This window comes from Microplitis demolitor, chromosome 2 (genome assembly GCF_026212275.2).
Source record: "Microplitis demolitor isolate Queensland-Clemson2020A chromosome 2, iyMicDemo2.1a, whole genome shotgun sequence".
Lineage (NCBI taxonomy): Eukaryota > Metazoa > Arthropoda > Insecta > Hymenoptera > Braconidae > Microplitis > Microplitis demolitor.
Genome location: NC_068546.1, coordinates 7,287,028 through 7,303,769, shown reverse-complemented (window position 1 = coordinate 7,303,769; position 16,742 = coordinate 7,287,028). Strand labels below are relative to the sequence as shown.

Sequence of the window (16,742 nt, the reverse complement as noted above, 5' to 3'; positions counted from 1 at the left end):
GTATAATGGTTTAATCTGTTAAATTAATCATCCTATTTATTTACTTATTAATAATTAACTTAATATTTAGTGATGTCAACTTGTAGCAGTTAATAGACTGATATAGATCCAATGTTATAAGCTCTACCCTTAAATCTTTTTGTAATAGTTAGATATTTTTGATAGCAGCTCCTTATAGAACTCATTTATTGTCATTCCATCTCTGTAAATTAACGAGTATCTAGCAGAATTTATAAATTTTTCCAAGGGGAATGTAATATAAAATTTAATAGGTTATATAATAATATCTTGATCACTTAAAATATTCAATGTTTCGAATAACCTGTAAAAAATTTATATATATTTGTTGTTAAATATGCAATAAATATATATGCTACGAAGCAAATGATACAAGTTTATTTATGCTTAAACTGTTTTTTAATTTCAAGAATAATAATTTATCTATTTCTAAAAAATAATTATATGGCTCAACAACTTTCTATCATTTTTTTTAAGTGTAAACAGTGATAATTAGCTATGTTAACTTCTAATAGATTATACGATTGTGATCCATACATCTAAAAAACGGAATGGCTTACTGGAGCTAACTTCATTTTATAACGATAATCTATAATATCATTTATATGATGGAATGGAATTCTTTTAAATACATTTAGTCCTGAAAATTAAATTCATATTTGGAATTCTATTCAAGTAATAATAGATATTCACAGTCCTTGAGCTTCGTCAATTAATGGAACGTTAACGTGAAGTTTTGATGATCTCTGATAAATATAACCTTGTGGACTCAAGTAACTTGAATCATCATTTTGGTTGTATGTTGTCAGTATTAATGGCATTGTCGAGTCTCCAGAATTTTTCTTCAAGCTCATTCCGTCTGCAAAACAAAAAAAAAATTATTACAAATAATTTAATAATGTATTCTTCATGCTTGTGCAGGTGTTAAACAGACTATACTTTTTTTGATTAAACAATTTTTTGCATCATTTCAATGTTAAAAAACTCATCATGAAAAATCAAAGTAAATAAGTTGAGAAATTCATAAACGAGTTAGTCCACTATCTACTGACAAATATTAGATCAACGTAATCATTATCCACGACAACCTCTTTCGAAGAGGTTAGTGTTGCTGCGAGAGTCAAGAATAACGAGACGAGAAGAGATAAAAATATTTGATATCGAGAGTTGATCCAGGCAAGGCAAAAATTATTTTCTAAAAGACGAGCTCTCGAATATTAGAAAACTAATTATAATAAATATATCTACTGAGTAAAGATTCTCTCAAAGAAAATACAATATTAAAAATATTATAAAGCTTGGATTTTCAATGTAATTAAATCAACGTAGTTAAAAAATTACGTGATACTGGAAAATAATTTTTGTATGCAAATTCTTTGCGTAACATTAACTAAAATTTGACTCTAATATAATAATCAAAATAATTATTGTAAAATAATAATTTAGAAACGAATGACCGAGGAATAATTAAATTTTATTTTTCTACTGAAACAAAATTTTGAAATTGATTAAGACAAGCATAAGTATATAAAGATATTCATTCTAATTAATAATTTGTGACGTTGTGCAGATGATTTTTTCGACTTGTCGCCGGGCGCGCTAATTGAAAATACTCGAAGCGAGTCCCGATTATAATTAAGTAGAGATGCATTTTCCGATTATAACCGAAGGCAATTGAGTGAAAATAATATAAACGCAAAACAACAGCAGAGAAGACAGTTAGTACCGGGAGACGGCCAAGGACAAAGCCAGGAAAATCGGGTGACCATCTAGACGTAGGACTGCATACTACCCAAACATCAGGTGTTAGAGAGTACGTGTAAGATCAATTGGGTAAAGGAAGTTGTGGACAGAAATTACGAGATAGGACCAGACGACCAGATGTATGAGATAAATTAATTATTAATTTTTAATCAATGTAAAAATAAGTACATGAGCCAGACGTTGAAGAGTTTAGTGTTCTCGAAGAATCTGGACAGGTCCAAATCTGAACGCGCCCAGGGAACTCAAGTGCGTGTGTGATATGGTCATAAAATAAAATTTTCATAAGGTCAAAAGGTCAAAGATCCAGGGGGTCAATGATTATTCTCGTTGTAAAGAGTTAAAATAAAAGGTTAAAATTAATAAAGTGTGTGTTAAAATATATTAATTATAAATTATACTCCTTCATCCTTCTCTTACAAGTATATTTACAACGACCCTGGTAAATTAAGACCCGATTTTGGAAGACTGTTAATACTTCTAGCGGTGCTCTTTTTACGGACGATCAAGATAACAATTTCCTGTTAAAAATGAATGCCAACGTCGTCAAGATTCTAAAAATAAAAATAATGATAACATTTTATACATGGTATCAGGTCGGGTATTTTATGTACCATTAACGAATTGGACTTTTGAGAGATTAGGTTTAAACCCATCTCACAAAATCCCGTTCTGCTTCAGTTCATTTCATTCTATACAAAATTCCCTTTAATTTGATATAATTTTTTTTTTTACCCATTCGTAAATTTGAATCCAGACCATAACAGTATCGCTCTGAGCGCTTTTCTACTTGAACTACCCAGACCTACACAATATTCCGTTCAGTTTGATCAACAACTTATTGAGCCATACCGTCTATCATACGGTAATACACCAATTTAAATATAGTAAAACCTAAAATTAAAATGAATTTTTTTTTTTTGCATTTAAAGATAGTGCTGTCTCAACAGTAAATTCAAATATTCGGTCATACAGACGCAAAAGCTCTTATAGAAAAGTTGTTTGAAAGCACACACTTTAAATGCTTTTTGGAGAACGATAAATTTATATTTTTGACATTATCACATCACTAACAAAATGTAGAAAGAATGCCCTTTCCGATGATGTATGTAAAGTCAAAAATTAATTAATTGTTGTTTATTTAAATAACGCACAAAGTTTGTGGAAATCGAATTTTTCTGATTTTCAAAAATTTATAATCCAGAAACTATTGAGTTGAGCAAAATTTCGTTAGAGCAACTTTCATTTTTAAATTGCTCGAGAAATTTAAAAAAAAAAATAATTGATCCCTAAAAAAACATTTTTCAAGCAATTGTTTAAGCAATTGCCTTTAAACAATTCATTTCCTCGAAATTTAAAAAAAAAAATTACGCGGTTTCTACGGGTACATAAATACTAAAAAAAAACTTTACTTTATCCAGGGAACTTAAAATATGTACGGAAAGGTAATACAGCGCCTAAACTTACTCCACATGGTGTGAGCATGGAGCAGGTGCGTAAATCCCACGTTCTGGCATCACTGATGGGAGGGAAAGTAAAATTTTTTTAATTTTTCTGAATTACATGTCCAACTCCATATATTCGTAAGAAAGTAAAACTTATTTGATTTTGACTGTCAAAGCTATTTCACTAAAGTTTCAATTGGAAATAATAAACAACTTAAACCTTTTAACGTCAAGGAGTCTTAAATCATCTTATTGTGTGATGAGTGGGGGGAGCTCGAATGACAACGCGCCGCGAGCATGTGTGAGTGAAACACAGGAGTAGTAGTGTGACCCCGTGTACCCTTCCACTGACTTCAGCTCACCAGCGGGATTATCAACAGTACCATAGTTAGTATTGTTTACATGGCTCAACTTAGCCGCTTAAAACATAGGTTAGAAAAATTTATTCTTTACTCTTGATACGCCCCTGACGGACTTGTTTTGCTCACACTTTAATTTTAAGGAGCTCCACCTGACCGGAAAGGGAGATTTCAAGACCAAGCGCGAAAGGGTTCATTTGGATAACATTTGTATTATTTAAATACCTCAGAAGTATCAATATATCGTATAATTCGAACCTAAAATTTACTTTGCATTTATTACAAATATTTTTTGTTTCCACTTCAATAACATTTAGATATTTTTTAATAGCGTAGACAATTTCGATACGTGACAAGTAGTGGTACTGTGTTGGCTGTTAATTATCTGTAATGCTCAATTGATGAAGCACCATCATCGTTAGGTCTTGCAAAAAAAAGTCAAAAAACAACTTCCATTCAATACCAATACTCGTTTTGAGTTTGCGAAAAACACCCTATCTTTTCTATCGAACCCTCTTTGATCGAAAATTCAAACGAACCTATTTTAGTTTTTTACTAAATGCATCTAATGGAGCTCACGGTGTTGATAATGGGCTGAAAGAAAACTATGATTCTATGAAAGCTCCATTTCAGGAATGAAAGCAAATTGTACATGATATGTGGAAATTTCATCAATCAGTGGTGAATCAGCTGCCACAAAATAGTTATTATACATTCTCAGGAATAGTAACTGCTGATTTGAATCGATGTATTAAAAAAGAGCTCGAGGCTGAAAACATTGAATTGTTGAATTCACTGAAGAGACGGAAGACATTGCTCTGATAAAATTCTGGTTTAAAGCAGAACAATAATTATCAGAGTGAGCATCAATTGCTCTCAATTATTTGTCAATTATAAGTACGTCGGTTTCAAGTGAAAGAATGTTTTCCAGTGCAGGTCACACTACCACTGCAGTACGAAATCGATAAAGTTCAACTTACTTGGAGCAATTATTATTTTTAAAATCGCTTCACGTTTTTAAAAGAAATTAGTCTAACGTTCCTTAATATTACTTTAAATGTTTATTAATATCTAATATTTCTTAACTATACTTAATATTTGTCAATTTTAATGTAACCCAGGATTATTTGTTGATACACTCGTCACGGAAATTAAAGGATATTAAAAAATTCAAAATATCTAAAATCTATCACGGATATCATGGACAAATTGATTGATTAATTTATCAAATATTAATTTTTTTAACGACGTTTCGTCACTTTACTATTGTGACTTTTTCAAGTTTAGAAAAATACACATAATTACAATTTTAATTTATAAATACAATAAACAGTCAATCAAATAAGCTAACCTCAAATTTTTTATTATAAGTCAAATTAAAATTTGAATACACGTTCATTAACTAAAAACTTTAACTTTTTACAATAAAAATTCAATTGCAACATTCCCGATTTTCTTATACCAATTAATAATTGATTATAGAATTAATAGATTAATTCAACAATTATTCAAGTTTTAAGAAATATGTCTATAATTGTACGCATGTCCATAACGATTGATCATAAATAATAATTAAACTATTTAAACGTATTGGTTAGAAATTTTTTTATCTTGGTAAGTAATTTTACTTTAATATGTCAAATTTGAAAATGGTTCCTATTGATTGAATTAACATGACAGTGCTTTTTTTTTTTTTTTAATATTTCTATGAAAACTGCTAAGGCCCTGCGAGTCAGTAGGCAAATTCACAATCCGATTTTTTATAATAAAAACCATTACACTATTGTTCCTTTTTATCCGATTTAATAAAAATCAAACCTATGATCTAAATCAAAGTGTTGTGTTGCTAAAGCTGTTTTTTCTGCTTTCATAAAGTTGATATTTTTACAGTCGTAGTGATGTTATTTCAACCTTGCTCTTAATCTTTGTTTCGTCTGACCAATATAATTAAGTCCGCATTAACACGGAATCTTATAAATTAAACCAGACTGTTCCAGCATCGGAATTATTTCCTTTAATTTAGAATAAATCATCCAAACTGTTTCCAAATTATAGACTGCTAATCTACCTCCGTTCATGCTGATGCAACGATTTATCTTATTTGGCAAAACCAGAATACATGGCAAATGGTAATAGTTAGTTAACTGTCTAAGTCCAATCTTTGTCTGCTCAGATTCACACTTATACAAAGCTTGGTTAATTAGGGCTCTTGAGTATCTGTTCTTTAATAGCACATTCATCACCTCGATACGGTTCTCTGCATGTAAGTCCTCATGACTAACTTTTAAGGCGCTATCCATTAGGCCTTTTATAATGCCCATTTTTTAGCTCAGATATTGTTTGGATAGTAGTTGAGTAACGTATTCGAATTAGTGGGTTCTGTATACCAGCCCGTCTTTAGGGTTCCATCTATTAATCAGGTAATTTTTACATCCAGAAAACAGATCGACTCTTTTTTTCAGATTTCATCCTGAACTGAATTTTTAGTGGAAATCATTAATCATTAAACCTTATTAGTACTAAATGTGTCAGTTTTTCAGGTACTGCTAACAGACTATCATCCATATATAGTAGCCATACAAGACCTTAGCAGTCATTTTAGAGATATTTTGAAAGAAACCGTGGCATTTTGATTCAAAATGTAACAGGATAAAATGAGTTATTTGATCTACTAAAATCGTGATATTTCACTAATGGTCATTTACCCTACCCATCACCCCTAGCGAGCATTTGAATAAGTTTTTCGACTTGTAGCCGGGCGCGCAAATTGAAAATACTCGCAAGCTAGGCCGGATCATAATTAAGTAGAGGAGGAGTTTTCCGATAACGCCCAAAAACAATCGAGTGGTATTGTTAAAAATGTAAGACAGCAGTGGAGAAAAGACAGAGTTGGTAGGACTGGGTTACCATTCAGACGTGGAGGACTGCAACTACCCGACTATCAGGTATTGGAGCAGGGAGAACGGGAGACGGTAAAAGAAAGAACCAAGAGCCGGTATTTCAAAATGTTTTACGAAATGAAGTTCTTAATTCATGAGTTATTTTTTGGTGTAGGTGATGTATTACAGGAGACAGTACACAACCATCAGCCAGATTAAGCTGCTGAAGCGGAAGCTGTTACGGCCAAAGTTTGCGAGAAAGCTAAGACATCGATGAAATTAACCAGAAGGGATATAAAAAATAATGTGGTTGAAGCTTCCGCTCGCTGCCAACAACACTATGACTCTCCTTCAACCAGGCACCTTTCGTGTTGAGGATTTTCATCTGTTGAACAATAATGATAACATGTTGCCTATATTTTATTATACATATTTTCAATGAAATCACAGTGACTCCTCATCGCGAAGCCATAACAAACTGTTAATTTATCTATCAATTTACCAGTGAGCTTACTTTTTCACCAAGAGTTTTCTATTGGATTTTATTCTGCTTTTACCGACAGTTTCAGTATTTGTTTTTACACACTTGCGGATTTTTATCGTCTGTTAATCTCATATGAATGCTTGATGAAGGAGCTAGAGCTAATGGCATGAGTTTTATACTTATAACACCGTATAACGATTTTAAAACCAAGTTCTAGTTCTGAATCTGGTTCAAATTTGACTTCTTCGTTACATGATTTTGATTTTACAAATTCACTCAGTGCTGCAAATACTTTTACAAAATTTTAAATTCTATATTCAATCGAAAAATCACAGGAAACTAAAATCTCGTTTTGCAATTTAATTTTTTTGGGGACGCACTGAAACTACTCGCATCCATCGTAGATGTTTTTGGATTAAAGTTTGAATCAAATTTAATTTCAAACGCAAAACTATGTACAGGTAGTTGAAACTGAACGCTTAACTTTGCAACGTAGCAGAACTGTTTGAATTGACCAAATTCACTTACTTAATTAATAATTAATAATTAAATTTAGCCTTCAGATATGAAGTTAACCTATTGTGATAACATTTTCTACCTGCGAAGACAAGGAATAGAAAAAACACAGGTGTTGCGTGCTATAGAAGCAGTGACTATTTAATTTTCCTTTGCCTACTTACTAACGATCCAAAGCGTCCTTACAAGTATGCGTAGTTCTCTGAAAACTGGATCGATTTGAAATTTTTAGGGAATATACTCAGATATATGTACTTTTAAAAAATGCAAAATTGATTTTTTTTAACTTTAACTTACGTATAACCCCTCAAAACTAACCTATAATAATGAGTCCTCAAGAAGACGGGGCTAACCTTATTCGATTGAGCTATGAAAAAATTCAATGCCTTCACTCTTCAATTAGTAACAGTTCAGCCGTGTTAGATATCGATGCTGCAGATCGTGTTGAGATTATGTATAATTAAATAATAATTAATAATTCCCCATAAAATTTATCATCTCTGTTATTTGTTAGTGTAGTTGTAGTACCAAGAGTTCGTTCGATTGTTTTTTAACTTCCCGCTAAGAAAATCGACGATTTTCAAAAATTTCGGGAAGTTATTGTTTTCACCCCGATTTTCGAAAATCGAGTTTTCATCAGATGTCGACGTTTTGAGGTCCTAGGAAGCTATTCTGACTATTTTCAGAATGATGTCCGTGTGTATGTGTGTGTGTGTGTGTGTGTGTGTGTGTGTGTGTGTGTGTGTGTGTGTGTGTGTGTGTGTGTGTGTGTGTGTGTGTGTGTGTGTGTGTAAACTCTTTGTAACTTTTGAACTAATGAATCGATTTGGATGGTTGAGGTGGCAATTGAAAGAGCTTGTTGGCCATCAACTTTCCTGAAAATTTCAGATTATTTGATCTAATAGACTCGAAAATATTGGCGAATTACGAAAAAAAAAAAAATTTTTTTTTTAGTTTTTTATTGATTTCTCAAAAACGACTTATACGATCGACTTCAAAATCTAATCAGCTCTAGTACTCAATAAAACGCGTCGATTGCCACCTCAAACATCAAAATCGGATAATTCGTTCGAGAGTAATCGCGGGAGAAAGAAATGGTGAAAAACGGTTTTTTCTAAATATTTTCGAAACGACTGACGCGATCGATTTCAAATTTTAATCAGCTCTAGGATTCAATAAAACGCGCCGATTGCCACGTCAACTGTCAAAATCGATTGATTAGTTCAAAAGATATCGGCGTTGAAAAGTTAAAAAAATAACATTTTATGTTATTTTTTCCGGATAAATCAGAATATAACGTACTAAAATAAGCCTGATATCATACCAACTCATCTTTTTTATGGTTTGTTTCGATCATATAATGTCATCGAACTTGGTTTTTGGTTTAAATCATATTATCAACAAAAAAATCGATGAAACGTAGTTTTTAATATTTTTATCGGATATTTCATATTTTATTGTTTCTTACATGAGTCAAAATTTATTTAAATCTTGATTTTGATCCCCGACATTGATTTCTGCCTCAATACACTTATTTTACTGAACAAAATCAGGAACTAAATTTTAAAAACCGCTTAATTGATGATTTTCGATTCTTAAATTTTCAAACTTCAGCATAACAGGTAACTTGTTAGAGCTTGAAAAGATCAGAAAAAAACAATTGCATGTGATAGCATTTTCGAGCTCAAAGAGCTCGAAAATATATCTACACTAATGTTTTCGAGCTCTTTGAGGTCGAAAACAGCGGGAAGTTTTGCGGCTGGGTTTTTTTATCTTGTTATAGAAGCGTTACATGAATTTCCTTAATAACAAATGATTAATATATTAGTACTATTTGTTCGAAAATCAATTGAAAATCGAACAGCATGAAGCTATTGCGTTTTAATGATGCATTAGTTTTCAAAGGATTCGAATTTAAAAATAACAATTCTATGAAAAGTTATGACTATTCGAATTGATTTTAGAATTTATATGAACATTTGTGATTGTCAAATGATAAAATCATACACAGATTTTTTTTTCATGAATTCTAAAACATGTTTTGAATATTCTTGCTCACTATATAGGTATTGTCTTCATCGCTTCACAATAATAAGAGATAAGCTACTATCTAATTAAATGTCCCGGTAAATAATATTTAGATATGATCATGTATAAATACTTAGATCTGATCAGATCCGGAAAATGGCCCTGCATGATCATACCTGCTCATCCATGATCATGCATGATCATACATAATCATATATAATCATGTATGATCGACAGGATCTTTTTTGAATCATCAGATCTGAGTATTAATATTGTGTTTTTTGAAAAGATCAAATTCATGGGACCCGAATATAATGTCTGCACGTATTTGCAAGGATATTTGTATCCATTATATTTAAAATGCATGTTTTATAATATGGGTGCGTGTACTTATGTTGAAATTGAATAGGACCATTAATTAAATATTTAATTTTCATTATTATTTAGTTTAATATTCGATAGTAATTCTTATCACAAATTTTGTACTAAATATATTAAATTATTTTTTGAATATTAAATAATCAATAGTAAATATTTAAAATTAATCATCTAATAATATTAAGTATAAATTACATTAAGTAATAACATAATGATTTATTTCAATGAATAATTTATACGGAAAGTTAATCTCAATTACATTGGAGCACTTGAAAAAGAATATAAGCACAATTTTTTCACTAATACTTACGAATTGTCAATAATATTCATCAAAATTTTCAATTTAAATCACTGCAGAAAAGACTGCAGATATTATCATGCATGGTCATGCTTGATACATGAAGTCATATATGAGCTCATAGATAATCATACATGATCAGATATGATCATGTCTGAACATTTTTCCCCTATTCGAGTGCAGATATGACCATACATGATCATATATGGCCTCATACATTATCACACATGAACAGATATGATAACACCTGATTATTTTTCCTCGTAAAAGGCTGCGGATATGATCATGCATGCTCATGTACTTCCAACATGTGCACGCGAGCACATGTTGGAAGTGGTTATCTGTTCAAGTTCACAAATCCCGTGTGTGAGATAAATGCAAATTCCATCTTTATCTTGAAAAGGTAATCAAGCTATGTATATTTTTTGTCTCTCAGCTGTGAAATTCTGTAAGCACCGCTACTATTTCCATTGAGGTTAAGAATGGCCGAAGTTTTATTTATGGTAAAATAATAGGCGAGAAGGGGGCCAAGTAGGCCTCTTAAAATTTTCCAAACTTCGAAAAATATGGGGGCAGAGTGGTCCCCTCAAAATTTTCTATATGTCAATAGATTCGGACGGATAATAACCTGGATTAAACGAAATGATTTGGAATAATTCAATCAATTTGAAGTGATTTAAAACAATTTGAATCGACTAATATATAGATATACACTTAAGATGGAGTAAATCATTTTTCTTAATCAGGGAAGCTTATCGAAATGTCTTGTATAATAAGAGCAAAAATAGACCACCAAAACTGTTTATTAAATATCATTTATGGTTAAAAGGGGCAAAGTGGGCCCCTTACGGGAAATAATTATAATATTTCATTTTGTTTACGCAATTACCTCTTTGTCGACCCTTGATACTTACTTTATTACGCTGCGTCCAGAAAATTGAAAAATCGAAAATTAGAGACAAAGTGGGCCCTCCAAAAATTTCGAATTTGATTTTTTTTATTCTTTACACGTGTGATATTTGCAAGTAACTATTAAAAAATTATACTATAACAATTTAAAAAATTGTTTTAATAGTCTACTGCGATATAACTTTAAAACGTAATTGTATTATGTTCAATATTCATAATTTCCTAATTAAAAGTTTATTAATAAACTATTCAAAGCATTTATAAATCTGTGGAAATTAGCTTTTAAAAAAATCTGTATTATTTTGTAATTTGTAAGTACAAAAATTTTGTCAGAGACAAAAAATATACATAGCCCGATTACCTTTCCAAGATTAAGATAGAATCTGCATTTATTTCGCACACGGGACTTGTGGCCGTGTGCAGTGCTACTGATCTGCCAGTCAGCAGTGAGCCAACCCGGCTTCGTATGTAGGATCATACATGAACAGACATGATCATATCTGAGCTCATATATGATCATACATGAACAGATATAATTATATCTAAGCATTTTTTTCCGCGTGGAGTTTCTGCATGTGAGAATTTGGGAAAAAAAAGATAAATACTCAGATACTAAAGTGCGAAAATCATTTATAATTCATAATCACGTGAGATCATACGTAATCGTGTCTGATTATATATAAACATATCTGATCATTAGGGTGATTTAAAAAATAACAAATTTTTTTTTCTTCTCAAAAACAGGTTCAAAAGTTTCGTTTAGATATAAAAAGACGCCTGTGAGAGCTCTTAATATTAACATTAAAAGGTTCTGCATTGCACTTTTCTCATTTCTATAAGAATAACATGGAAAAATTTATTTTTGCGTCTTCTGATTTTTCTAACTAGCTAACAATGCATCATAGAAAAAAGGCCATTCGGCATGCAAAATGAAAGATAGATTTTTCAATTAATCGATATAAAAAGTCAGTTTTATACATACATATCTTGTGATATATGTTAATGTGTAGTAATGATATGAAATTAGATTCGTTCACTAAGAGTGAGGGTAAAAAAGGACAACGATTATTTTCGATAGAGGACTTCAGATTGTTGATTTGACATCTATATGAATAAAAATCAATCGCTGTTCGTTAGTCTCGCTAAAACTCGATAACGGCTGATCCGATTTGGCTAATTTGGTCTTCAATTATTTGTGGAAGTCCAAAGAATGTTTGAAAGGTGAATAAATATGAGTTTAGTATAGTGCCGGATAGCTCAACTGGTAGAGCACTTGGCGTGATACCGACATGATCTGGGTTCGATTCCCAGCTCAGGCTATCTATATTTTTCTCAATTTATCTATAAATTGTCTTATTGAGAAGGTTTGCATGTTTAGGTTTTCACTATAATAAATTGATTTTTCATATAGTGGAAACCTATACCTAAACATACAAACGTTCTTAATAAGACAATTTATAGATAAATTGAGAAAAATATAGGAGGCGTTCCACGCCAAATCGGACACCATTCAGCTTTTGCACCTCAGATTTTTTTGTAACTTTTAGTATAGGTTAAAAGAGGCCTTCATGATTTTTTTCAAAATTTTTACTCCAACCGTTTTCGAAATATCGAATTTCGAAAAATGTAGATTTTTTTCTTCAAATGCCTGTAACTTCGCGAAAAGTGGTTTAAAAAAAATTTTCATAGAGATAAAAAATGTTCATTTTTAGACATCTTATCCGTAAAGAATATCAAAAAATTTATTTGAACCACGCTTCTATTGAAATTCAAACTTTTTCGTATAAACTGTCGATTTACAAAAAAACACGTACTGATCGATTTTCCTCATAATTTTTCACGGCAAACTGTCACTTATTCTACAACTTTTCCCGATATGCTCATAATTGGACAACGATGGGATCTATTTTTTTTAACTTCCCGTTAAGAAAATCGACGATTTTCAAAAATTTCGGGAAGTTATTGTTTTCACCCCGATTTCTGAAAATCGAGTTTTCATCAGATGTCGACGTTTTGAGGTCTTAGGAAGCTATTCTGACTATTTTCAGAATGATGTCCGAGTGTGTGTGTGTGTGTGTGTGTGTGTGTGTGTGTGTGTGTGTGTGTGTGTGTGTGTGTATGTAAACTTTTTGTAACTTTTTAACTAATAAATCGATTTGGATGGTTGACGTGGCAATCGAGAGAGCTTGTTGGCCGTCAACTTTCCTGAAAATTTCAGATCATTTGATCGAATAGACTCGAAAATATTTGCGAATTACGAAAAAAAAAAAATTTTTTTTTTTAGTTTTTTATTGATTTCTCAAAAACGACTTATACGATCGACTTCAAAATCTAATCAGCTCTAGTACTCAATAAAACGCGTCGATTGCTACCTCAAACATCAAAATCAGATAATTCGTTCGAGAGTTATCGCGGGAGAAAGAAATGGTGAAAAAAGGTTTTTTCTAAATATTTTTGAAACGACGGACGCGATCGATTTCAAATTTTAATCAGCTCTAGAATTCAATAAAACGCGCCGATTGCCGCCTTAGACATCTCAATCGGTTTATTTGTTCGAGAGATATCGCGGGAGAAAGAAATGGTGGATAATGGTTTTTTCCAAATATTTTCGAAATGACTGACCCGATTAATTCCAAAATTTTTTTTTTTAGTATTTTGAAAGTATTTCAAAAACGACTTGATGAATCAATTCAAAAATCTGATCAGTTATAGAACTCAATAAAACATGTCGATTGTCGCCTTGAACGTCTTGATCGGTTTATTCGTTCGAGAGATATCGTTTGAAAAAAATCGTAAAAAACGTTTTCTTTCGAAAACAAAGGCATACAAAAGTATTTTCGACTTCGAAGAGAAAATGTATCTACAACAATTTTCTGAGCTCAAAGAGCTCGAAATAGGCGGGAAGTTTTGGGGCTGGCCCGCAGGGTCAACCGACAGACCGATTTTTTTTTTGATTTTTTTAAATTTCATATTCCAGTTTTTTGTAAAGAAAATTGTCTTAAAATAATAACATACCCAGGATTTACTATTAATAATTATCTGACACACGACTATCATCAAAATTTTCTAATTTTATTTCCTCAGAAAAATTGTTACTAATTATTTTATTATTATTATTATTATTATTATTATTATTATTATTATTATTATTATTATTATTATTATTATTATTATTATTATTATTATTATCATTATTATTATTATTATTATTATTATTATTATTATTATTATTATTATTATTATTATTATCATTATTATTATTATTATTATTATTATTATTATTATTATTATTATTATTATTATTATTATTATTATTATTATTATTATTATTATTATTATTATTATTATTATTATTATTATTATTATTATTTATTAATTAATTAGTAATCATTTTTCTGTGGTAGAAAATTTTGATGATAGTTGCGTGTCAGATAATTATTAACAGTAAATTCTGAGCATGCTATTATTTTAAGATATTTTTCTTAAGAATAAAGTGAAATATGAAATTTACAAAATCTAAAAAAATAGATCCCATCATTGTCCGATTATGAGCATAGCTGGAAAAGTTGTAGAATAGGTGACAGTTTGCTGTAAAAAAATTATGAGGGAAATCTATCAGTACATTTTTTTTTTTTTTTGTGAATTGACAATTTATACTTAAAAGTTAAAATTTTAATAGAAGCGTGGTTCAAAATTTTTTTCTGATATTTTTTATTGAAAAGATACCTAAAAACAAACATATTTTGACTCTTCAAAAATTTTGCTTAACCCACTTTTCGCAAAGTTACAGGCATTTGAAAGAAAAATCTCTTAATTTTTTAAAATTCGATATTTCGAAAACGGTTGGAGAAAAAAATTTGAAAAATACCATGAAGGACTATTTCGACTTATGTTAAAATATAAAAAGTTTCAAAAAAATCCGAGGTTCAAAAGTTAAATGGTGTCTGATTTGGCGTGGAACGTCTCATAGATAGCTCGAACTGGGAATCGAACCCGGACCATGTCAGTATCGCGCCGAGTAATCTACCAGTTGAGCTATCTGGCACTATACTATATTCCGTTCAATTTGATCTATAACTTATTGAGCCACACCGTCCATTATACGGTAATACACCAATTTTATATAGTGGAAACCTACCCAGAGTCAGCTAGTATATATATTAACTAGTCCCATTATATAGGTAATGTACCAAACTAACCGTCACATAAATAAAGTATTAAAAATTCAATTAGCATGAGATCATAATTGTAATCGCTGTTTCCATGACAAGACCAGTTATAATTATAGGACGTATAGGTACAGTTGAAACATCATAAATAATAAAAGAAATACTTTTAAAATACAAAATAGTTGTGAAATTTACAGGTTATTATGTTCACATTAAATATACACGTTACAAAAATGTATTATAACGAGAAATGCTAAGTTACGTAGAATGAAAACCATATTTTTAACATTTTTTGATTCCATTAAAATATTTAAGCCTATCAAATTATTGGAAGAAATGGTCAATACATAAAGTTTAAGGTCTTAAATTAAAGCTTTTCAGAAAAGCGTTCAGATACTTTTTACGGAAATTGACTACGAGTATTAGTTTCAAAATTATATGAACTTGAAAGTGTATAAAAACTGATTTTTTCGAAAAATCGTGGAAAGTGAAAACAGCCATAATTTCTAAACTAATTGGCCGATTGAGCCCATCTTCGAACTTAACCGTGATAACCGCCCTTAGAATAAGTGTGAAAAATTTCATTAAGATCTGATAGGAATTGTAGCCGCAATCGTGTCCTCAAAACTTGGATATATTACATATATATTTTGTGGTAAAGGGCAAAATTTAATTATATTAAAATAAATTATTTAAACCAACAAATAGTGTTAAAGAAATGTTTTATTTAACTAACGAAATTAACACACTAAAAGAAAGTATACAAAATGAATATTGATTGAATGCGTGTGCGCAGTTCAGCGGTGTATCTTGTATTATGTAATGTCTCTACAAATGAGGTAGACACGGAATATGTAAAAATCTATGTTCGGCGTAAATTGCCGAAATTGATCGATCGTAGTTATGACCGCAACGCTATATGTATATATATATACATATATATATATATATATATATATATATATATATATATATATATATATATATATATATATATATGAAATCGACCCCTTTTAATTAGGACGAAATTTAGTCAAAACTTTTCTTTTACCATAAAACAGATTTGCCAAAGGGAAAGAAATTAGAAAATTTTTACTATTTTTTTATTTAAAAATGTCTACAAAAAAGGTCCCATGATATTTTGTGATAAGTCTGAGAGTTTCGCCGGAAAAGTAAAAAGATCTCAAAATTTAATATAAATTCAACTTCAACCTTAAATAACTTTTGAACAAATGGATTTATCAAAAAACGATAAGAGACTTTTTTTGTAGAGCATTCAATTCCCTACCAAAATAGGCCTGTTCATTTTTCCTATAATGCATTGTTAGCTAGTGATAAAAATCAGAAGATGCAAAAAAAAATTTTTCCATGTTATTTTTATGAAAAATAGAAAAGTGCAATGCGAAACCTCTTAATGTTAATACTAAGAGCTCTAACTTTCACAGGCGTCTTCTTATATCTAAATGAAATTTTTGAGCCTATTTTTGAGAAGAAAACA

The 16,742-nt window shown here is 30.4% G+C and overlaps 1 protein-coding gene across 5 annotated transcripts in view; it reads right to left on the bottom strand.

The window, feature by feature from the left end:
- Positions 1-374: 374 nt before the first annotated feature.
- The window catches only part of LOC103576719 (G protein-activated inward rectifier potassium channel 3), a 111,963-nt gene continuing 95,595 nt past the window's right edge, over positions 375-16,742 (bottom strand). For all 5 annotated transcript variants that reach the window (XM_053736939.1, XM_053736941.1, XM_053736940.1 and 2 more), the window contains one exon: positions 375-877. In XM_053736939.1, coding sequence (XP_053592914.1) covers positions 708-877 — 170 coding nt within the window. In that variant the 3' untranslated portion in view covers positions 375-707. The remainder of the gene's footprint in view (positions 878-16,742) is intronic.